The 23504-nt window shown below is 41.4% G+C and overlaps 3 protein-coding genes across 3 annotated transcripts; all 3 read right to left on the bottom strand.

Annotated features, from left to right (window-relative positions):
• Nucleotides 1–6967: 6967 nt before the first annotated feature.
• Nucleotides 6968–8462, bottom strand: drd5a (dopamine receptor D5a). Its single transcript, XM_034239606.1, is given in 10 exon segments — nt 6968–7184; nt 7186–7300; nt 7302–7439; nt 7441–7553; nt 7556–7599; nt 7602–7665; nt 7668–7715; nt 7717–7815; nt 7817–7990; nt 7992–8462. Coding segments are annotated over 10 exon segments (1188 nt in total). The 5' UTR covers nt 8307–8462; the 3' UTR covers nt 6968–7106.
• A 1558-nt stretch (nt 8463–10020) lies between these two features.
• Nucleotides 10021–17180, bottom strand: otop1 (otopetrin 1). Its single transcript, XM_034239464.1, is given in 9 exon segments — nt 10021–11490; nt 12130–13037; nt 14814–14944; nt 15106–15164; nt 15460–15596; nt 15783–15969; nt 15971–16023; nt 16026–16111; nt 16113–17180. Coding segments are annotated over 9 exon segments (1785 nt in total). The 5' UTR covers nt 16166–17180; the 3' UTR covers nt 10021–11319.
• A 1461-nt stretch (nt 17181–18641) lies between these two features.
• On the bottom strand, nt 18642–23226 carry tmem128 (transmembrane protein 128). The gene is made up of 4 exons (XM_034239474.1): nt 22968–23226; nt 21730–21862; nt 21172–21333; nt 18642–19570 (listed from the first exon to the last, which is right to left on the bottom strand). The coding sequence occupies exons 1-4, from the start codon at nt 23065–23067 to the stop codon at nt 19471–19473; spliced, it is 495 nt and encodes a 164-aa protein (XP_034095365.1). The 5' UTR covers nt 23068–23226; the 3' UTR covers nt 18642–19470.
• Between the last annotated feature and the right edge of the window lie 278 nt (nt 23227–23504).

Here is a 23504-nt window from a genome sequence, read left to right as displayed (position 1 = left end):
AAACATGCCTTCATTAAAATGAAGTCGCAGTTGAAAAAGTCACTGTGGAACATGGGAGCGCAGAGTGTGTGAGGAGGTGGCGAGACTCTAATTTTGGCGAGGTTATTCCCAGGTCGATCGTGGACTATCTGGTAAACAGGTCAAGCTTGTCCACAGTAATTAAAGGCTTCATTTACTTGTTACTGATGCAGCTACAATACGCTCAAAGTGGTGTCAGCCTTAACACTGCCATTTGAGAGGCGAAGCAACAGGAAGTTAAACTGCCGCTCTGCTGTCCTTAGATGATTGAAGATAAAGAAGGTATGGAAAGCATAATGAGAACTGAAAGGAGATGGTAAAATAAAACCCAAAGGTCTGTCTGTCTGTCTGTCTGTCTGTCTGTCTGTCTGTCTGTCTGTCTGTGTGTGTGTGTGTGTGTGTGTGTGTGTGTGTGTGTGTGCGTGTGTGCGTGTGTGTGTGTGTGTGTGTGTGTGTGTGTGTTTGTGCAGTTTGACAGAGAAAGGAGATTCAGACCAAATACCTTGTAGCAATAGTGCATCTATTTGTTTTGTGTTTTGTGTGTTGTGCGTGGACATGTACGTGTGTGCAGGAGACCGGTGGAGTGATTTTGATGAATGTGTCCTGACGGGATGGGTGGTACGGCCCTAAGCCTGCCTCCGCTTCCTCTCCAGCCCTCCTGTCACGGCTGCATATCGAGGTCAAACCACCTTTCATATCTGTTCCGCATTGCAAGGACGTAACACAGAGAACAAGTAAACACATCAACCCCTGGGAATGCTGCATGCTTCCTTATTTCGTACTTGGTTGGTAATCAATGCTTGGACAAAATTACTTAATGCGTTATGTGTTTTAGATAAGATAATATTTAGTATCATCAATCCAGCTCCAGTTAAATAAGATTAGCAGCGGAGGTTATGGGTTTCGAAATGTGAACAGCAGGCCTTAATTAAACCGTCCATTTTAAAAATGCAGTGTCAAAGTGCATCAATGTTTCAGGTTTGATCAAAATGTCACCAGTCGTCTTGAATGTAATCAGTTTGACTACTCGTTGATAAGATATCACCTGTCTTTCAAATCTGAATGACTCAACCTCCTGATCCACAGATCATCACGTCGTCTCTCATCTTTGTTCTCTTGGGAAAACACTGATCACAAAGAGGATGGAGGTGGGAGGTGTATAATCACTGGAGCACTGCAGCAGTGATTCAGGCAATTGGGCGTTTATCTCGTTGTCATTTCATCTAAATCCCATGACAGCTGTGTGATGATCCTCTTATGAGGCGAATATAAAGATTGTCTTGATTTGTGGAAAATGTGTCAGAGGAGACCCTGTGAGGAGAACAGCAATGTCATTATGCCGGTGTTTTCTTTAGCTCCTGAGTATGTCATGAGTATGCGCGTGTGGTGTGTCATCATTGGAAATTATGCTCCTGAAGACACTTACTACAGAAGGAGCTTCCACAGAGGAGTACTTTTCCAGTTGTTAGATTTCTGCCTGCAAAAAGATGATCTCCCCGCGATAGCTTTACAACCATGTAAGATGCATTCACGAAAGTTAACAGATGTGTGGTTTCGATCAAAGTAAAGGCAAGTTAGAAGTAATTGTTGACCGAGGGTACAAAGGGGAAGGGGCTGGAGTGGTCCCATTGAAAAATGTCTGTATGTTTAAAATTATTCTCTGCAATATTTAAAAAACTGCTTTAATTAAATTATTCTGCAGCCAATTAAAAGATTACAATTCAATGTATATATATTAGGGCCGGGACTCGATTAAAAAAATTAATCTAATAATTAGAGGCTTTGTAATTAATTAATCGAAATTAATCGCATTTTTAATCACATATAAATATTTGACCTGAGAACAGTGAGAAGCAATTTTTTTCATTTTAGTATACCATTAGGCGCATTCACACCGCAGTACTTTTCCCACAAAGGTTCATGAGAATTTAGTTCATGAGAACTCTTTGAACATGGGGGAGGATTACGGCCCGTCTACACTACAGGCGTCAAAACATGCTTTCAACGCTTCGCCCATTCATTTGAATGGGGTGACGTAGGATATTTTCAAACTTCGCCGAACTGCATTGTGGGTAGCATGGCAAGGCGTTGCAAGCATCGCGAGCGTCTATCGGCGTCAAAAGTTGAACAATGTTCAACTTTTGAGGCTCGATGCTTGCTCGAAGCTGGCGTCAGCCAATGAAATCCCGTGTATGCAAATCTGCCAGTACAAGCGCTAGCCAATCAAACCGCGTGTATGCTGGGAGAGACTACGCAGGTCATTTCCTCATATTCAAAAAAATGGAGGGAAAATTCATTATAGCGGTAGTGAATCACCCGGTGCTGTATGATCAGTCTCTGTTCATCTACCGGGATACAAACCAGAGGAGCGAGGCATGGAGGGAGGTGGCAGAGACAGTGGGTGAAACTGGTAGGTTTTCGCCTGTTTGGGGATTTTATATCCAGTTTACTTCGTTTTAACATTGCTATTGCTTTGTATGTCGGGGCGGGAGATTCATGTGATTGGTTGTTGGTCGCGTTGCTCGCAAAAAATCGCCAAGCCTCAGCCACGCCCAGCTTCGAGCTTTTTCGACGCCTGTAGTGTAGACGGGCCGTAACAGCAAATGAAGCCGCTGACGTCACTTCTTCTTCTTCTGCTTTGGGTTTACTGGCAGGCCGCAAACCACTTCACGGCGTATACTGCCGCCCAAAGTCCCCGGCCGGAAGTCCCCGGAGTTGGGGACTGGCTTCAGTAGAAGCTGCTGGGAGTCCCAGCAGCCTTCCGAGTAAATCGCCAGAACGCCGACACCTCCTCATCTCCACCGCTCCCATGTTTTATTTTGTGTTGCCATAAATTAGTCTCTCTGCGTTTCTGCGCTGGGCTAATGCTAATAATGCTAATGCGAGGATAATAAAATTCACAAAACTTTGTGGGAGTTTTACGGGGCGTGGTTTGCAATCCGCCCAGCCAATCAGAAATATAGCTCTTTTCTCACAAGAGAGCCGTACGAAAGTCCCTGCTCTCTAGCAGCTCTCTGCTCTCTAGCAGGGACTTTCGTGGGGGTAAAAAGGTTCTCATGAACTAATTTTAGTACCTGCTCTTTTTGGTGTGAACGCGATAAAAGAGGCTAACGTCCACGCTAGCTTCCACGCTAGCTGCTATATGTTTTGCATTGAGGTGATACTTGAGGCTTGATGTGCTGCGGTGATATGCGAATTCCTTTTTGCATAATTTGCACACAACCGTGCTCTTATCGACGCTTCCATCCGTCCGTTTTTTAAAACAACATTTCCCACTGTTGTTCACTGTGGTTTGTTGTTGTCTGAAGTCATGAACGTTAGTTGGTGCTCCAGTATAATCGGTACGCCTGAAACTCATCCAGTGAGAAACGTTCCGCGGTGCGATTAAAATGCGTTAATTTTTTTAACGCGTTAATTTTTGTGTAATTAATTAATCTTAATTAACGCGTTAAAGTCCCGGCCCTAATATATATATATATATATATATGTATATATATATATATATATATATATATATATATAATGCTTCAATGATACTAATCATACAGTATAAACATAAAGGCTACATGTAGGGTAATTTACTTAAGTATCTCAATGTTATGCTACATTAAACAGTACTTCTCTCCACTGTATTGCAAAAGGAGAAGTTGCTATGTTCTCTTAAGTATTTTACATTGCATTTAAATGCATTGATGTAAATTACATTTCCTCACAGAATACAATGTCACAAAGTGACAAGGAGGGAGAGATTTACTTACAACACGGTTCATTTATTGGTTTAAAAAAGAATGCAGAGATTTGGTTAACTCACAACCCCAATAATATTTTTATTTTCAGATTTGTTGTTTCCAAATGAAGTAATGTGTCCGAGTTCACAAAGTTCCCTCTGGAGTCACAAAGGGCATCAAAAATCCCCCTTAATGATAAAGCGCTCTCTATTTTTCTGCCTCTGTTTGTCCCTATGCCCCCAATGCAAGAGTCAAAATGAAAACTTGGGTTCAGAGAAAGCTCACATAAAGTTTTAGAAATTCAAATTAAGTTGTTATTGTTGATGTTTATTTATTTCACTTGGCTTGCTGTACATGAACACACTTTAGCAGCAAATGACTTCCTTGGTGGGCCGACAACAGGGACGAGGTAATTGGCTCAGACTTTCTTTATTCTCTACAGATGCAATATGCATATTCCAGACCTCGGAGAAGACGTGAATTGTAAATCCGTCCATCAGTGTGCCGAGTACTTCAAATAAAGCCCACTGAAAAGTAAGTACCAAGCATCCAGATTCAAGGTCAATTTCTGGCAAAAGGCAGGTAAGAGTCTCAAAGGGTGAGATAAATGCATTTATTGAGTTATTATTGTAATTGTTTACATACAAAAAGCCGAATGTGTCTGTTAAGTCTTGTGTGCCTAGACCTTTATAAGATGGACACACTGACGGGATGTTTAAACAGCGGGTGTTTTTTCTCTGCTTGCAGAAAGATTGAATTGACAGATGCTGTTGGCAATTCAACTGACGCATTTACTCCCGCTTTGGTAGAGTTTCTGTATGAAAGTATTGATATTGGTTCAAAGAAAACAAAGCAGTGTGTTAAATGTGTGAACACTTGCCAAGAAGAAGACACCACCATGAAAGGCAGATCTGTTCTTCAAGGTGTGTTCTTATTACTTTTTATTACTTTATATATACACAACTGCCTATTATTTTTATTTGATTCTCTCTAGCCCTGTCGGAAGAAATATTTCAGGTGTTTCAATCTGGAGGACATGACGGTCGAAGGAAGAGTCCTGGAGGAGCTGCAGACTCTAACATACACACTACATTAACATAATGCCGTTTTAGTCTTCTGGTGACCTCTGACTCACTCTTTGTTTCCCTGCCAAAAGTACTACTCCTTTCTCTGCTGTGAAACTGTCCGAAGAGCTAAAAAATGACTTTGAAAAAAGAATAGGGGTCGAATATGCATAAGAGCTGCTGAGTACACTTGAAATGAAGGTTGAACTAAAGTAAAAAAAAAAAACTGCAACCCAGCAAAGTTTGTCCACTCGTGAAACCCTATAAACTGTAATGTGACCTTCAAGAAGATACCAGAGCACTCTTTTCCACTCAGCATGACAGCATTTTATTAGACAAATGATGACACACTTCACTGTTTAAAGTACAGTATACATTCAGATCAGGTCACCTGTACAGTACAAAGATAGAGGTGTTGGAGGGGTGATGTATGACATCCAGTTGTGTTGGCCCAGTGGCCCTTGTGTGGTGTGTGGTGTGTGTGTGTGTGTGTGTGTGTGTGTGTGTGTGTGTGTGTGTTGTGTGTGTGTGGTGTGTGGTGTGTGTGTGTGTGGTGTGTGTGTGTGTGTGTGTGTGTGTGTGTGTGTTGTGTGTGTGTGTGTGTGGTGTGTGTGTGTGTGTGTGTGTGTGTGTGTGTGTGTGTGTGTGTGTGTGGTGTGTGTGGTTGTGTGTGTGTGGTGGTGTGTGTGTGTGTGTGTGTGTGTGTGTGTGTCTGTACAGGCTTTCTATAGCAATTATTCCTGCAGCTGACAAACGCTGTAGCCTTATTGTGTCGGAGTTCTTGATTCCCTCCTTGAAATCTTTGGTCGTTCAGGACAGGCTTGATCCTTTCTTTTATTTTGTAAGGTCAGTAAGAGCTGACTGGTTGATAAAGCAGAACCATTCAGTAGTTTTGGCCTCAAGGAGAAATGAAGGTCACAGAAAAGAGTTAACAATGTTGACCGCTTTAATAACTGCTGGTTCTGGTCAGAATTATTTGATTTGGATTTCAGTGTAACTCAAGTTTATAGCATTAGTTCTGGTGCCTTTAAATCGTGTTTTCCTCCGGCCATCTGTGATCAAACTGCATAAAGGGGGCAGAGAGGGTGTGCTGGAGGAGCCATCAGGGTGGGTGTAGTCGTAGTGCTTCTCAAAGTGTGGTCCGCGGACCACTGGTTGTCCGTGAGCGCCCCCTAGTGGTCCGTGAGTATATTGGTAACATTTCACATTTGAAATTAATTAATTTAGCTTAAGTTTCACTTTTCGATTGCATGATATAGCCCAGTTGTTTGTACCATTTTCAGGCGAATTGTAAAAAACTATGTGTTTTTGGATATTTGTGGAGTTAGGTGGTCCGCGAGTGTTTTTATATTGGTTAAGTGGTCCTTGGTATGAAAAAGTTTGAGAAACACTGAGTGCATGGGTAAACACTTTGATACTGCATTTTGGCATCATGTAACTTTAGACACATTCCTTTCTCCTCTCAAAACTCTTCCTTAAATAAGATAAGGCGCTGCAAATTACTGCATTTGAGTAGAGATATCTTGGTTGCACTGTCAGTAAGGCTTCCCTCAGTTTTCATACTCAGTGGAAAGGCGGGCACTGGATACACGGAGGTTTTTAAGCAGCAAAAAGGTTTCCATTATAATTCCTCATGTGAGTTTTTACAAAAAAATGTTCCCCCCTGCAAGTGGATGAGACACAGAAGCCTTTCCGGTAAACAACAGCTTACATTTAACTTTTTAACAGATTAAACAAAGACTTCACTTGTCATGTAAATAAACACCGATATCACTTATTTCAGTACTGGACAACAACATCACATCTCATTATTGACATAAAGCGGCGGCAGGGGGGACTGGTGGCTAGAGAGGCATGCACCCTGCTGAAGTGTGCATGAGTCACTTTGTCCCTCAGCAGCTGCTCAGAGCTTGGCAGATCCTGACCATGTGGGCTCCATATGGAGAGCAGCTTCCGGGACAAAAGAGGTGATGAACGATGAGATTATTATAAGTAATACATCCAAATGCACTGGGAGAACAAAGTTGGAGTCAGTGTATTCCATGGGTGTGAACGGTGACATCCTGTCAAGACTGATATCTGCCTCGCAGTCTTCCAAGTCACAAACAGAGGTCGGTGGCGATTTTCATTGTTGTGAGAAAACTGAGAAATCCTGTCAAAAGTCTCTTCGTGCTCGATACATTCAACCACGTTGGCATCATGTTCACGTATGCGTTCACGATCTCCTTGGTGGGTGAGGGTGTCTTGATTATAGGAGACCAGCTCGTTACTGATGTTCACAGTTTCCACTGGCGTACTAGAGCAGAAGTTGCGACAGCCCAGGAGGCTCGCGAAAAGCCTTCCTGAACTCTGCGTTGAAGGCGTAGATGATGGGGGTTCAGGGAGGAGTTGGTCCAGCCGAACCACACGAACACGTCGAAAGTGGTTTCGCTTACGCACGGCAGGCCCGCGTCCTGATCTGTGGCCGGCCTGTCGCAGAACGGGACATACAGTTAGGATGAAGAAAGGTAACCAGCAAAACACAAACACACCCATAATCACCGACAGAGTTTTGAAAACTTTGGTCTCGCGTTTAATTGACGTTTTCAAGGTGTTATGGCGTTGGCACTCTATTCTGTTTGTCCTTGCAACTTTGCGCGTGCTCTGCTGCTCTCTCTAGGGAGGCTATTCTTCTAATTTGTATTTGTGCGATCCGGTATATTTCGGGGGTGTAAGTCACAATCATAATCGCGACCGGGAATATAGAAAACTTATCAAAGAGGAGGAGATGGCATACTCTCTGCTCAGCTGGAGTCGCAGTTCTCCTCCAACAGCCGGCTCGTGGAGGAGTTGTGCGTCCCCGCTGTTTTCGTCATCGTTTGGCTTTATGCCAGTTCAGCTGGACCGGTATGAATGAGATGAGCACAGGACAACGTCCAAGTTATGCTATCATAACAAAGGCAACTCTCTGGGTCATCTGTCCTCTCGTAGTGGAAGGGGCTCGAGATGGCCCAGTATCTATCCATTGCTGATGATGCAGAGGTTGAGGATGGAGGCGGTGGAGCACATAATGTCAAACGCTACCCAGACGTTACAGAAAGTGCCAAAACGGCCAGTACCCCCGCCACCTCTTGCCACAGCTTTCCAGGGCATCACCAGGATGGCCACGAATAAATCCGATAGAGCCAGGGAGACGATGAAAAATGTTGGTGACTTTGGTCCGCAGGGGCCGAAAGTGCAGCACCGCGGAGCACACCATGATGTTCCCCAGGAGGGTCAACAGGATGAGCAGGGACAGCAGACAGCCCGTCACGGTGCGCGCCACCATATCCGTCCTGCCGTCCTTTGTTGCCTCCGTTTCGGTGGTGTTCCCACATAGTCTCTCTCCGAGGGTGCCTGCGCTGATTCCATCACCTGCACCGCTGAGAGATACTTTTGCTGGGTTCTCCATGTGTCTCTTCAGGTAAAACTGCAGTCCATTGCTCCGCGCGCGAGGACAGGCGCAGTTAACAGCCATTCATATTGTTCCCATTGACACGCTCGGTTGCCAGCCTGATGTGGAGTGCAAAACACAGAGAAAGAGACAATTGATCGCCTTAAAAACTGAGCCGTGCAACGTGCCAGGTGCGCGTTGGAGCTGGGACGCAGTAAATCAGAGAGGAGCGCATGTTGAAATCCGTGCCTGGGTCCGGTCGTCTGACCTGGCTGCCCCTGCGAATCTCTCAGTCCGAGGTATCCTGCACGCGGTGTGGGTGCGCAGGGAGTCCCTAACGCGCACTAACCTGACCAGGGCTGGGCGCATTGGTTGCAGAATCACGCCTCCTTAGTGGGTGGTGTACGCACAGCACTGCGCTAGGAAAGGGTGTGAGGAGAAGCCCTAAACATTTTTGAAGGAGTCAAATTCAAATTCAGTGTAGAGATATATTTCAGTTATCGTCTATCCTCTCCATGTGCCATCACATAACACTGCAGTGACAGTAGAAACAATATGGAGACATAGTTTTTGTGTGCAGGGATCAAACTGTGTGTCCACACAAATTGACCAAACTATTCATAAAGAACCAAAGAGAGTATTAATTAACTTAATAAAGGTTTTAGACTCACCCAATCAGCATAATTATTTAAACCATGAGGAGGAACTATGATTGCAAAGGGAACTAAGCAAAGAGCTGTCCATGGTGCTCAAAAGGCAAATGTCTTCAGAATCCCCTCAGTATTTTAGAAACAGGTTTTACAACATGGCATTAAGCTATATTGTAGTTTTAATATGTATGATTTAAGGAAAAAATCCAATGGGTCTTTTAAAAATAGTATGCATTATGTTTTTTTTTAGGGTTACGGTTATTTGCGAATTGACAACCACAGAATGGGGGCAAATAGCTCAACCACTTTTCAGAGTGACCCTGAACAGGTGAGTCACATTCACACTCTCTGCGGACTCGCTCCAGCTCCGTCTGTGCAGCAGCAGTGGCGTTTCCGGCTTGAAACGTCATGAGGTATTTTAGACATGTCCTGCGTGCCTGTCAAATCGGTTGTGACACTACGTCAAAAATAATGCCCCCAACGCCCGATGCCAAATACTCTGGAGTAACCTATAATCTCTGGAGGCAGGAGGCAACTTGTGCCAGGAACAACATTTGTTATACTTCACTTATTAAAACATAAATACAAATGTTACTAGAGCCAGTTGAATTATCATGCTGAAATAACTCAAGTGTCTGTCAAGTGTCGAAGAGAATAATGTCTAGAATGGTTTGTGTAGTATATTGTGGCTGTATGTTAGAAGTAAAAAGCAGTTAAACATTGAAAATACGAATAAAGTTTATTGTTGGTCGATGTTCAGTTAAGAGATCATGATAAATGCCCATTTATTCATATATCTGAAAAGAAAATGTGATTCTCTAAATGTAATGACTCTGCATACTTTTGATTCTCTCTAAATGTATGATTGTGAAATAATCCAAGCTGTAGTTGAAAATACCAATGGAGTTTTTGTAGATTAAGCTCCTGGAAAAGCATAAATATACTTGGCGCCACCTTGTGAAGTAAATATGTACTACAAAGCCTGCCCATCAAGAAAGTCAGTGAAAATGTCCAAGGCTCTCCTGGAAAAAGTGAATCTCAATAGGAGTTACCTTTTTAAATAAAAAGGTAACAATGTAGGAACATTGATCATAGATCTTCGGTTTAATGCAGAAAACCACATGAAAAAACGTGACACGTCCTCTTTATGAACAAAAGAAAGCTAGTCTTTATTTCAACATATACACTCATCACCATTGCACACATTATTCCATATGAGCACCATTTAATTAGAATTTCATAAAACTCGTAACACAGTGTATGAATGATTTTGATCAGCACTTCAGTATTTACAAAGATTATATAACATTGGATTTGCACCTAAATAAAAAAAACATGTTTTTTACCATAAGTTGGCACAAAGTGAGATAGCACCATGGTGAGAACTGACTATACATTGATTGGATATAAAAATGGTACAGTACAAGTATACAGTATATCTGTGTATATATGTTTAAAAAGTAGTGTCACAGACTGGGGTGGGTTTTATTGATTATCTTTGAGGTGTAAACATACAAGCTCTTCATTCTTTTATATTGTGTAAAAATCCTCAAACAATTTTTGATACAAGATTTTCACTTTTGACAATATAGGGGCACCTGATTTGAACAATATTACCCTTGTTATTATTTAACATCATCGGGCCATAAAGCGAATCTCTTCTTTAACAGTGGATTTGTTATTTGACCTAAAACTCTTATCTAGACAGTAACACATAATTTTGAACACAACCTTGACAGAAGAGGATCATATAACAAAGCGACATTGATCAACCTTATACAACCGAGAGTCCGAGAACTGTAGTCCAACTCATAGAGATAATACAAAAATATAGTGCTCAGATTGCAGCTACCCTTTGCAGCTCAAGTGTTAGTTCATCATTGGACTTGAACCACTAAGGGAATGAAATGAGAACCATATCCATAGACAGTATGAACACTTCACATGCAGATAGAGTAGGGGTCAAATGTGGCTCTCTTGCATACAGTACTATTAGATGTTTGTGACAGGGGTTTCTTACCCGTTGTATTTAGTGAGCTACTAAATACTAGTAACATGAAACAATACAAAATGTGTGTGTCGGTTACAGCGTATCCATTTTACACAATGAACCATGGGAAGCCTACTGAACTGTGACTACAGAAAAATAAGTACAAAGGTCTATTCTCAAAACCAAAGGTCCTTCTCATCACCATTTGTAATAAGCCTTGTGTTATACAAGGTCATTCTCCAAGGAACATGGGCTAATAGGTTCGTCTTCCTCCTTAATCCCCACACAGAGGGATCTACGTTTTGTTCGTCTCCACAGCTTTTTTGCCAAGTCTGTTGGAGTGTGACCCAGACCGCCTCCTGAACGGCTGACCTGCGCTGGGAGACACTCTCGGGAGCCGGTGGTGACAAGTGTTCATGTGCATGTTATCTGGCGTTGTCAGCCGTCTGCTATTATGTCAGACTCGGCGGAACACCTCGAAAAGGGAGGCGACTGAGTGCATGCGATAGAAAAGGTTCAAAGGAATAGCGAAATTGAGAACTGTGGTCCATATGCTGAAGCCAAACGTCTCCTGTTCCAACCCGTTGTCGTACTGTGGCCGGCAGCCAAAGGCAGGAAGGATCCACAGCTGAAAGAAAGACAGAACTTTAATTAGTTAATCCTGAATGTACCTGTTTTGGCCACTTGGGGGCAGCAACACCTTCTGTACTCAATACATTGACATATTGTCACCCTCACCAGGCATTGGCCAAGTAAGAACCCATTACATTTTGAGTAAAGCTGTATTATGGGCAGAGACACCAATTATGTTTCACTCTTGTCAGCATTGTTAGATAGGGCATTGCCTTGGCGGAACTTTGAATAGCGTCATTATTATAGTGACCTTGTTAAGCTGTTAGCAAAAGGCTACCAATTTACTTAAGCAACTTTAGCACTCATTTGAAGTTGTGGTTTCTGGGCGCCTTCACTCGCGGTTGGCTCTTCTTTGGTCTCCACCAACTCTTAGAGGAAATATCTTGCTCAATCGCTGCTAAATGCTTCACTATGTTCAAAAGCTAATTGACATCTGTGTCTGCCTACAGGACTAACATACAAGCTCTTCGCTTAAAAAAGCGGATGAAAATGAAAACCCAAATAATGAGCTAAAAGAAGCTCAAATGCTCCGCAGACAACAAAGTTGAGTGATAATTTTCTGTGGGTGTGTCACTACCATAAAAAAACGTTAACGTAATGATCTACATGCAGGTTGACGAATGCAAATGCTTACCGAAATATTGCACATAATCAGGAAGACAGCAATGTTTTTCAGGATTTGCCTCTTTATGTTTGTGGGCTCCTTTACTTTGTTTCCAACGGTCAGCGGCACCTCGGAAGGTTTCCTGGGACATCTGTACACCTGTCCGCTCTCCTCCTGCTCGTTCTCCATGGTGCTGCAGGTTCTGTTTGGAGTCACATATGCCCGGTTGATGATGCCGTTGTACGGCGGGGCCAAAGACGACGTCACCGAGAAGATTTCTGGAGAAGCTGGTAACTCGGGGTCTTCCCTCTCGCCATCCTCTTGCTTGCGATACAGGGACTCCACGATAAAGAGGTTCTGGATGTACTTCTCCAGCACAATTAGCAGAGAGTATATGAGGTTGGTCCAGCGGTAAGGAGGGCTGCTGTCGGCCTCTAACACGGCCACTATGCTGCACCAGGACATGAGCCAGGAGCCAATGGAGGACCCGAACAGCAGCTCCGTGTCCAGCTGTCTGGATGGGTTCTTGGAGGTGTCGAGCGGCACGTGATCAGCTCGATATATTATCAGACCTGAAGCACCAGCAGAGCACATGAAAACCAGCATGACAATGCCATAAATGTAGAACATGGAAATGGCTGCCTCGCGCATCTTGAGGGATTCCTCCACATGGGTGATGTAGACCACCAGGATCCCGATAGTGCTGGCCAGTGCAAGAAGACCCAGGATGGGGCCAACCGTCAGGCATTGGGTTTTGGTAGCTAGCCTCTTACGGTTCGACGAGAGATCAATGGTCCGCCCAATGTTCTTCCACATGACAAAGAGCATGGCGGAGACAAAGATGTGATACTCGACGTTGAAGGGATAGAGATAGAAGAGGCTGCTGGAGAACATGGAGCAAGTGCTGGTGGTGCAGTTACAGTGGGGTTCAGAGTGCACTGCAAGACAAATAAAAACAGATGCAAATTCATGAGAGACATGTTTATGCTGCTCTACATTAATACTAATGCTGTCTTTTAAAAACAACATTAGAGGAATACCTTATCCACAAGGGCCATTTGTGTATTCGACATGCAATCCTGTGTTAACTTGAATTCTTGAAGAAAATATGTCATGCATGTCTCAATCGATTGACGAATCAAAACGTGGAGAAAAGATGTGATGAATTGAAGCAAATGGGGGGCGCGATCAGTTTACAAATTCATACACACACTTGTGCACTGATCTAAGTCACTAAGTGAAATGCTCTTTGAAACTATGGGTATTTGTAAATGTTGGTATGTAAATGTAGCTTGTAAATATGTTGTATGATATCCTCTATTGTTTTATGTTGTTTTATGTTTCATGTGGAACCTAATTGCTGCAGGTCTCCCTTGAAAAATAAATATATGATCTCAAGGGACAATCTGGATAAATAAAGGTTTGAAATTAAATGAAGTGAAGTCCCCTTCCTGCACACATGTTCCTGAATGAAAATAGGCTCATGATAGACCATGGCAATACTTTTGAATATACTCCAATAAAACATTGGTGACCACTGACCACACTGAATGAAGGAAACATGTCGTATCTGGGCTTTGAAGATGTATGTAATTTAATGTTAACATATTTCAACTGTAAACAAAGCTTTGTGGGGCCACTGAACCTTTACTCTAATCCAATCTTATCTTAATGTTTAAAAAGAACTATTTTAAATTGCAGATTGGGTTTGTTGACTTCCTTTGCTACAGTGCAATCTTATTTGCACACTTATTTACAGTCCTAAGAGAGTGCATCAGAAGATCACATCTCTGTTTACTAAGGCGGTGTTTCCCAACGGTTTGGCACTATTTACTAATCGTGACCAGTTCACCCACAACCACGGTATGTTTCTTCCCTTCCCTACAACTAAGAAATGAGCATGGTCCTTTTCGCCACTTCTTAAGTATTTGGATTTGTGAGGGCATTCACGTTTTAATAGATTTTTTTTAGCCTTTTTCAATAATTCAGAGGGTAGCAAGTTCAAATCGTGTCTGTTTTTTTAATAAAGGTTTGGGCGCTATCTTGCAGCACAAAGCTCCATAATAAATTCCCATCCGACCCCTTGATGGTCTTATTCATTAGTCAGATTCTCCTGATTTTATTAGAAATCCGACTCATTAGCTGAAAATCTGAGATGGTGATGACAATGCACTTCTTATACTTCCTCCTTGTCAAGCCTGCCACACTATGGTAATGCTGATGCCCTCTAGAGATCATCTCAACAAAACCCTGCCGTGTGCCCCCCCCTTATCCCCTCCCGAAGGCCACCACTATGGTACTGCAGTCTTTAATTAAAAATGAAACAACAGTCAGGGTGCAGCCAGCCTCACAGTCAGCCGGATATGAGGAGGAGCAGCCGAACCCCCCAACCCTGGGCTTAGATGTATCAGTTACTGTAATTGCAGCACCCATGGGAGTAAGTAGCCTGGGGACAAAGCCGTCTGAGGTCAAGCGGGGGGGTTGCCAAGGAGGGTGGTGGTGAACTAGCACTAGCAACACTGTGTGTCTCCTGAAACCTAATAGAGAGACGTTAGACACAAACAAGACCCACTGGGCTAGAGAGCTAACCTCCCTTCCCCTCGCAAACCCTCCTCTCCTTCCCTCATTTCTTTCATCCATTGAAGTGAGCTCTCAAGTGGACTATTGTACTTGTCTTCCAGGTACAAGCCAGCAATCAACCCCTTGGCCCTTACCTATAGTGAGGTTTCCGTAGCCCAGCGCCGAGAGTCTTCTCATATGGTTGTTCAGGAAGTGCTCGGCTTCTGACATGACGCCGTTGCACCACAGGAGGAGGTTTGTAAAGACTGCATGGATTACACCAAATCTGGAGAGAAACAAGGTTTATGGGCGTTCATTTGATAGCATGGGGCAGTGTTAGGATGATGATACAAGTTGTTGTGATCTGGATGCATGCAGATTCATCATTTTACTCATTCTTTAGTTGAAGATGATATTTCTCATGATTGTGATAGACTTTTCACATACCTCTCAAATGTTTCAAAGCTCTTGATGACATCCTTGATGTGAAACCAGAGAAAATGCACCTAAACAAATTGCAACAAGACACAACAGTTAAAAAGACACATTTGTATCGACAGCAAAAACCACTTGAGTATAATTTAAATCCCCTCACCAGAAGGATTTCCCTGGTCAGTAACACTCAAATAACATGGACAATGACAGGATTATATTGTTGCAGCAACTCTGAGCTCGCCTCAACAACAAAGACCACATTATTCAAAGACCTACCTGGTAAAGTGGTGCACAGCAAAAAAGACAGTGTGTAACACTGCTGAAAGATTATTGTGTATTGAAATGAAAATGGGTTTAGAAACTTACCTGTGCAATGGTGTGAGTTGCATGGATGACAGGATATACCCCAAGCACAGCAGACACACAAGACCGATAGCCAACATAATACCCGATTCGGAAAGCGTCCATGATCAGTGAAAGGAGTGCAAGGAGAGTCAAACCACCTACAGAGAAATAAAGATCAATTTAAAACTGTCACTCTGGTTGTATAGCAAAACATTGTTCAGTCAATCACAAACCATTTTATATTGCATTATGTGGATGTGTGATCTCATTTAATCTCTAGACACACAGACAACATTAAAATCAATTAGATTTATTTTTGAATTTACTGCTGTAAACAAACTCACCTCTTATCCAGCATGTAGTGGCGTGGACATCTTTCTCTGTCCGCGTGTTTTTCTGTCTCTCCCGCACCAGGATGTACCACATCATCCAGATCAGCTGGAGGATCATGAGGCATGTGACAAAGGACAGCAGGTGCTCTTCCTTGACAGAGGGGCCATGGTGCGAGATGGCCAGCATCAATGCCAGCCCCGATCAGCAGCAGGTTGGTCCCGTACTGGCCGCTGAGGATCTCTGCGTTCTTCTCGGGTAATCCCCTGACAAACTGAGTTTTAGTTTGCTGAACATCTTCTTGTCTTGCTCGGAGCTGGACGACGAGGAGGAAACTGTGACAGTACTTGTTAAGGCACATGTCCAGGCCGTTGTGCTCCACCATGATGGGAGGCATGAGGGAAAATATCGGAGAGAGGAGTAAAGTCAAAGCCTAGCGCTATAAGAGCATTTGGGGGAGGCCAGGTGTCTAACCTGTTGCTACAAGGTGGGGATTCAGACAAATAGGTACCGTGCCAAACATGCCCATTCAATCTTCAAGGGTCCGGCTCAGTGGTCACGCATAGTTTCAATGTCCAGCCTCGCTGAGGATGGACTTGATAGATGCCTTTGTCATCTTTAAACCTGAAACTGAAAATATCTGGTCGCGTACCAGGCGCGCTGAGTCACTGAAAATGGTAGATTGCGTTTCAGTCTTTGGTGATCCCAGACCCCCGTACTCATGAAACTCCCATATGTTTCAGAGAAATCACTAGGCCTGCTGTGCCAGCCATTCACTGCATACAGAATATTTAAAAAAAAACACTAAGCAAGGAATTATCCACAATAACAGAAAAAACCGCCCAAATCCACGTCTCCGGAGCAGCCGCCAGACAGTCTTTCCAAGTCTGCTGAAATCCTCTCAGGGTGGCTATCGGGTTGTTAAGCGTACAGGCCTTGGTGAGATAAAACGGGAGATGGCATTTCACAAACCTGCGATTTTTACAAGCTGGAGGAAAGTGACCTGCCCTGACAGCGCCGCAAATCCAAGTGCCACCTCCTCAAATCCTTATGTCCATGTGGCTGAGATGTGTTCAAAACTTTACCCTCAAGTTGAGGAAAAAAGAAAAGAATCGGATTTCAGTGGTCAAATTCACAATGGCTTTTTGTGAGTGGATGTAAAGAAGGAGCACACAGGCCTTGTTATGGATATGACCAGGTAACCTCTGGTTGGTGATAAACAGCGGATGCGCGCAATCAGAATAACAATGGAACGACTGCTCACATAGATTGAGAGGTGATTGGTGTTGAATTTAGGAGGGGATGGGAGTGTTCATCAGGGCCTTTTAATCATTAACTCAAAAAGTGTTACTTTTCTTTCATTGTAAAGGGTCATCTTAAAAAGTGAAATACAATTAGCAATAGCTCCGTTTCTGCTTTAGGAGTCTTTACGTTGCCTCAGTCCCTCGGGACAGTCAGCCATAAGACTTAATATAAAACGTGGATGAAATATAGGTGAGGGTCTCCCATTGATAGTTGGTGGTTAATTAGTACCAAAAAATTAGGAATTCGATTAACTTTCATGTAAACAACAGCAGCCCTGATTCAGATATCAATATATTGTAAGTCGCTTTAGATAAAAGCGTCAGCTAAATGTCAGGTAAAGTCATTGTTTACATTTGTCATGCTCAGGAAACGTTATGCCCCTATAAACCGAATCAGGCCCAATCACCTATCGCGTGGAGCCTCCACCATCACGCGGACAGAGGCGTTCCCTGTGAAGCACTGATATCGACTTGTTGATCACTGAGGAAGAGTGAGATCCATTAATTATCAGGGAGCTTTAATTTAATTAATGGGCTGCCTGCTAAAGTCTAAACATGTTTTGATTTAATCTGGAAGTGTTCAAATTAGTTCTCTTTTGTTTGCTTCTCATCAACACCTAAAACAACATTTCAGGTCAAAGCAATATCACTGGATAAGATGAATTGTCATCTTTAAAAAAAAGATTTAGATCAATTTCAGGTACTAGTACTTTCAATAGTGATGAGATATAATGAACATCCTAATATGCAAAATGTTTAAATAGTTTGCCCTGAAACATTACAATTCTAGGTATTGGGAGCTCTGTTTTTCATCTATTTATTATAATAGAATATTGTTTGATCATGAATATCTGTATGTATAACATATACATAATATATATGCTTCTTTTTCTAATGCTGTATATTTTCCAGTGTGCATATGATTTATTTGTATTTTATAAAAAATGCTAAAGACTCTATAAACAATAAATAGCCTGAAACGAGACACTTTGCACAATTACGTCTGAAACTTAATAATTCTGTACTATTGCTTGAGTAAAATCTTAAATGCAGTTAATATGTTCACGCTAGTATCATTATAAGTAAATGTCTGAATACCGTATCCACCCCATCCTGGACCCACTGGATAATAAAGTTAAACTGAAAGTAAGAAGCGTAACCTCCCAAATGTCTTATTATTTTAAACATATTCCTTTCTTTTCTTTTTTACCTGAAAATCAAATCAACATTGTTTTAAACTGGCCTTTAAAATCCATTCAATGGGGCCTCCAAAGTTCATCTTATAATGGTGAAATATTGAGCAGGTCTTTTGTTATTTTAGCAAGACCTTTCCAAAACCCACAGCTCTGGTGACTATTGTTGTTTTGTATCGCGTTGTATTGAGAGGCGCTTTTGCTATGTGTGTAAATGAGAGTGGATAACAAATTAAACACAACTTTAAGTGAGTACTTCCAGTAAAGTCAACACAGACCTCGATCAACATCCCTCTGACAATGCCAAAAGTGCAAGTTAGCATTATTATTTTACGTTATGTATTTGTTCAAGGTTCTTGCAAACAGTTTCAGAAAGTAGTGAACAGTTATAAATGTTTATTAAAGAAAGAACATTTTTGCACAATATGAGAAGTCTTGGAATTCTCCAGAACGAAAAGTGAAAAATAATTTAAAATCTTTGTTAGTTTCATTAACAGTAACAATACTTTCTCACACACACACATATATAAATACACAAGGTCATTTGCACAATATTTTAACTTGTCATGTTAGGATTAGCACAGGTGTATTTAAATAGAATAAATGAACACCTTTTCCTACTGCGCCAAATGTCTGCTGTGAAAAAGGCTATTCTCGAATCACTCGTCACACTAGTGCTGTTTGCCAAACACTCTACACAATGCAACACATCTCCACACATTCTTTTCTTCAGTAAAACATAGCAGTGACAAATCATAAAGTGAGATGGGTACACTCTCAGGTCACACACACACCACAGTGCTGACCTGCCCCGGCCTAAAGCATCAATACACACTGACAACAGCTGTGTGGTTTCAGGACGCTCGACATCAATCTGCTGCAGGTGTAAGACCGGGAGGTGTGAGGGACAGAGGGGAGACAATGGGACCATTTCTGTTAGTGTTGGAGTGTCTAAGATTTTTAAATGTTATAGGCACCAGTGCGTGTTGATGCGGCTAAGCATTGTTTAAGAAATGTGTGTATGTAAGGGAGAAAACCCATACGAAGAAAACTAGTACAAAGCATATTTAAAGTTTAACAACACAGGAACCATATGTCGATGTCCAATTTAAGGCCAAACACAATGTTATTCATACAAATATATACATTTTGTGCAAATTAAAATGAAAGAGCTTTTTGTAGAAAAAGAAAGGAAAGTATCGTCTTCACCCAAGCATAGAGATGAACATGACCACACCCATGAACTGTGTGAAGAGGATGAGCGGAGTGAGGAAGGACCACACCGGCCACAGGGCAATGTTTAGGCTGCAAGACAAAGTAAATAACATTTACAACATGCACACTTATAATCTTAGGTGTTTCTACACTGTGCTGTTGTCACATGCTCTGCAGAGGAAGAATGGGAGGCTATAAAATGCCGGTGATGTCTTTTTGAATATTCAATTACTCAAGACAAGTCCACACATGTCTCTCTTTCTAAGGCAGCATCCAAATGAACACGTTTTGCATTTGAAAGCTTCCCACTCTCCAATGACACAGATTCATGTGAACATTTCTTAACATTTTAAACAATGTGGATCACCCAATCACAGGACAATGAAGGCTAAGTGGCCAAGCATTTAAAGGAACTGTGAAGAAGAGTTGAAAAAGTCAGATAAGAAAAAACAGCATTAACCAGACATAACATGTTAATGTGTAAACTAAGAGAGCAATTTCAGTTCACATGTTTTCCCTTAAGCTCTTTATAGTCATGGCTATTACCCGTTTTTTATTTGTGATAAATATGATTAATAACAAAAGCTATCGCTGTACATATTATGGTTTTTTTCAACCATTTAAATATACTATATTAAATCCTATCAAGAAAAACGAGCTGGATAAATTAATTTCAATACAAATATACAAACTGATCTATGGGGGTTTAGTTAGAACCTATTTTTTCATTAAACCCAGTGCAAGGTGATACAGATTTTCACACGCTGTAAGTCAAATATATGTTTTTCAAAAGTGACGTTTCAGTGAACGAGAGATCCAAAATTAGGGAAACAAAGATAAGCCCTTCCTGTACACATCCACACAGTCCTAAGGTCTAAATTAAGTACACTGTGTTGTGCCTTATAAAGCAGAAATGAAACACATGTGAGTATTCAACGTGCATGTAGGGCAGGGGTGTCAAACTCAAGGCCCGGGGGCCAAATCCGGCCCGTGACTTCACTTCATGTGGCCCCACAAGAGCTTTCAAAGAATATAATATGTTTATTATACGGTTACATGCCGCTTTACAGAAGCACGTTGCCCATAAACTACATGTCCCACAATGCATCTCAAATGTGACTTTTTTTTCTCAAAATGTTACTTTATTTTGAAATGTAACGAATTTTTTTCAAATTTTCATTTCTTTTGACTTTTTTCCTCCAGAATTTGGCTTTGATTTTCATCATTTTGTGGCATTCTCACTGAAGAGACTTGCAATTATTTGCCCTAGACTTCTGCTTTGAGACATAGTTAATGATGAAGTTATTACCCTATCTGATAATAATCCAATGCAGAGGCAATCATGCAATATAATACATTATTTTATATATATTAAATATTATATATGTATATTTATATAGTCTTATATATAAAACTGGCCCTTTGAGTGCAACCATAATGCTGATGTGGCCCGAGATGAAATTGAGGTTTGATACCCCTGATGTAGATAATCTTATAAATCCACAAATGTTGTCGAACCAAATATTTTTGTACCCCTCCCCATAAGCTTCAAGAGTTTGAAATTGCATGTTTAGATAGGAGAGGTTCATTGTGTGCGATATCCTTAAAAACCTTTCACAGTTGGAGAAAATAAATATTTTTACTTTCACTGAAAAAATATCCTATAGTCAAATGTGTTTTTGCCGTTTTACCTGCAAGATGCAGCAATGAAGGCTGCGGTGGTGACGGGAGGAATGGCAGGGTACACTTGTTCGTAGTGATTGATGCCTTTGTAACACTCCAGGTACATGATGCAGAACATGGCCAGAGACAGGCAGGTCCCGAGGAGGCCCAGACCCGCATTGAACCACCAACTGGATAATAGGAATTAAAAATAAATAAAGTATAAGGCAATCTATAGGGACTTATTAAAGCTTCTCAAACATAAAATATAGTTAACACCACAAGCTGCTTCGTTGGTATCATATACCAGTGATAATATGTTACTTTTACGTGAGCGACAACCTTTCGTGAAATCAATGCTTTCCAACAAATACTGTGTTTATAGGTCATTCAAAGGAAATATACCCAGAGCAACGGTGTAATACTTCAATTTGTTTCCTGCTTTACCATACTCAACACAACTTGCCTTATAATGGTTGTAATAGAGAAAAAACAAACAACAGCTGCAACGTGTGTGTGTGTGTGTGTGTGTGTGTGTGTGTGTGTGTGTGTGTGTGTGTGTGTGTGTGTGTGTGTGATTAAATCACCTTTTGATATCATCGTTCTCTATGATGTTGTTGAAGAAATCCACATAGTAGGTAACAGCTACAGATGCCACGATCCAGAAAACGGAATGTCTGTTAATGCGAGGGAGAGGCTTCGCATCTTTTTCGTCCTGACCTGAAAGAAAGAACGAAATAAATAGTTTCAAAAGCATGTCCTATGTAAACGTTAGAGAAATAGAGACCTTAAAAAGGTTATAACAACACATTTATTCATAGCAAATACACTTAAATGTGGTACATCAATACTTACATATTGCATGATTCAAAATAATAAAATACTTTTGGTATAGATTTTACTACCAAATATGAGAGTGGACTTGTCTTGTGCTAAATCCCCTCCTTCAAAAGGGGTACGGAGTTTCTTTTAGATGAAATGATAGCTTTTTTTTATATAATCTCACTTCTCTGAGAGGTATTCATCTCTATAATTTACTGGTTGATTCCACATATCAGAGGATGTTGTTGGCTGCTTAAATGTCTCAGTTTGCTGGTCTAGTCTGTGCAGAGTTCACAGTGAACTCCATGCCCTGGAAAATAGTTGGCCTACATTTTTAATCAAAGTTATAGCTGTTGGTCCACCTTTGATACGACATGAAACTATACCACCTTGTTTTGCCAGAATGACTACCTAGGATCTGTACACTTGAATAAAAGCAGCAATGATTACTACTGGAAAAATCGAACTTATATTACAGTTATTAGTTTACACTGGCAAAGACATGACCCTTGGATTAAGGACAGTGAGCAGAGAAGAGGATATTATGTGTCTGAGCTGACACAGCGTTTGTTCACACTCAAAACAATCAAGAATAGCTGGATTTCTGCCAGGAAGGGCCTCAAAATGGGACAATTGTCCACCATTTAACCCACATTAGACTAAAAATGTTGCATGTGTTTCTTTTATAAATATATGATTCAACTTGTGAAAGGAACATGATGAAAGGCTTTTAAAAAACGATATAGCCAGTGGACTGGCCCTTCTATAGATTTACCAATACAAGTTAGCTAGTCTTCTTACAACTATGTTAGCTCAGATTAGCCACCAAGATCGGCTTATTTGACGTGTTGTCACTAGCACTTACATTCATTAAGTTAGTGCCCAAAGAGGAACAGAGTTTAAAATTAACGTTTCATTCAAGTGTTAACAGAAAGCACTTTCTTAAAATACCCTGTAAACGTTGGCTAACAGCGCTAGCAAACACAGTGTTTCTGAAGCTTACTCTTCTCATCTTCGTCACCATGTGTCCTTGTTTGCATAAGAAACTCCGCATCTTTCTTAAATCTATTCCGCAAAGTGGCAAGTTCACTGTCGTTCATCATTTTGTTGTTGCTAAATTTATTTTACAGCTCTAACGGCTAAGCAGTGTTTAGATGGCACTTCCTGTTAGACAGAGTCGCTTTCTTATGACGCACTCGAAAGCGACAGTTTTTTCAAACGTGAACACATAGCTAAACAATATCAATATGAAAATAAAACGTCGAAAATATAAATTTTACTTTAGAAATGTTTTCGAAGTAAATCAAAAGTAATCCAAGAAAATCCGTGTATAATCCGTGTATCTACCGTCCAATTGTTTTTCTTTATTAAACACGTAAACGCCTGAGAGGCGTTTTTGCTTTTTGCTTTACTAAATGAGGGGCGGGGCGAAACTCACTGAAGTGATTTCCAAACAAAAGCACTCGTTAAAAATCACACTTTGAATCACTACAGTATCCTGCTGAAGGAACGGTGATTATTATAAACAAGGGGAATTTAG

Source organism: Gymnodraco acuticeps, unplaced genomic scaffold (assembly GCF_902827175.1).
Source record: "Gymnodraco acuticeps unplaced genomic scaffold, fGymAcu1.1, whole genome shotgun sequence".
Taxonomy (NCBI): domain Eukaryota; kingdom Metazoa; phylum Chordata; class Actinopteri; order Perciformes; family Bathydraconidae; genus Gymnodraco; species Gymnodraco acuticeps.
Note: the sequence above shows the minus strand (reverse complement) of the source record. Positions and strands in the feature narration are given on the sequence as shown.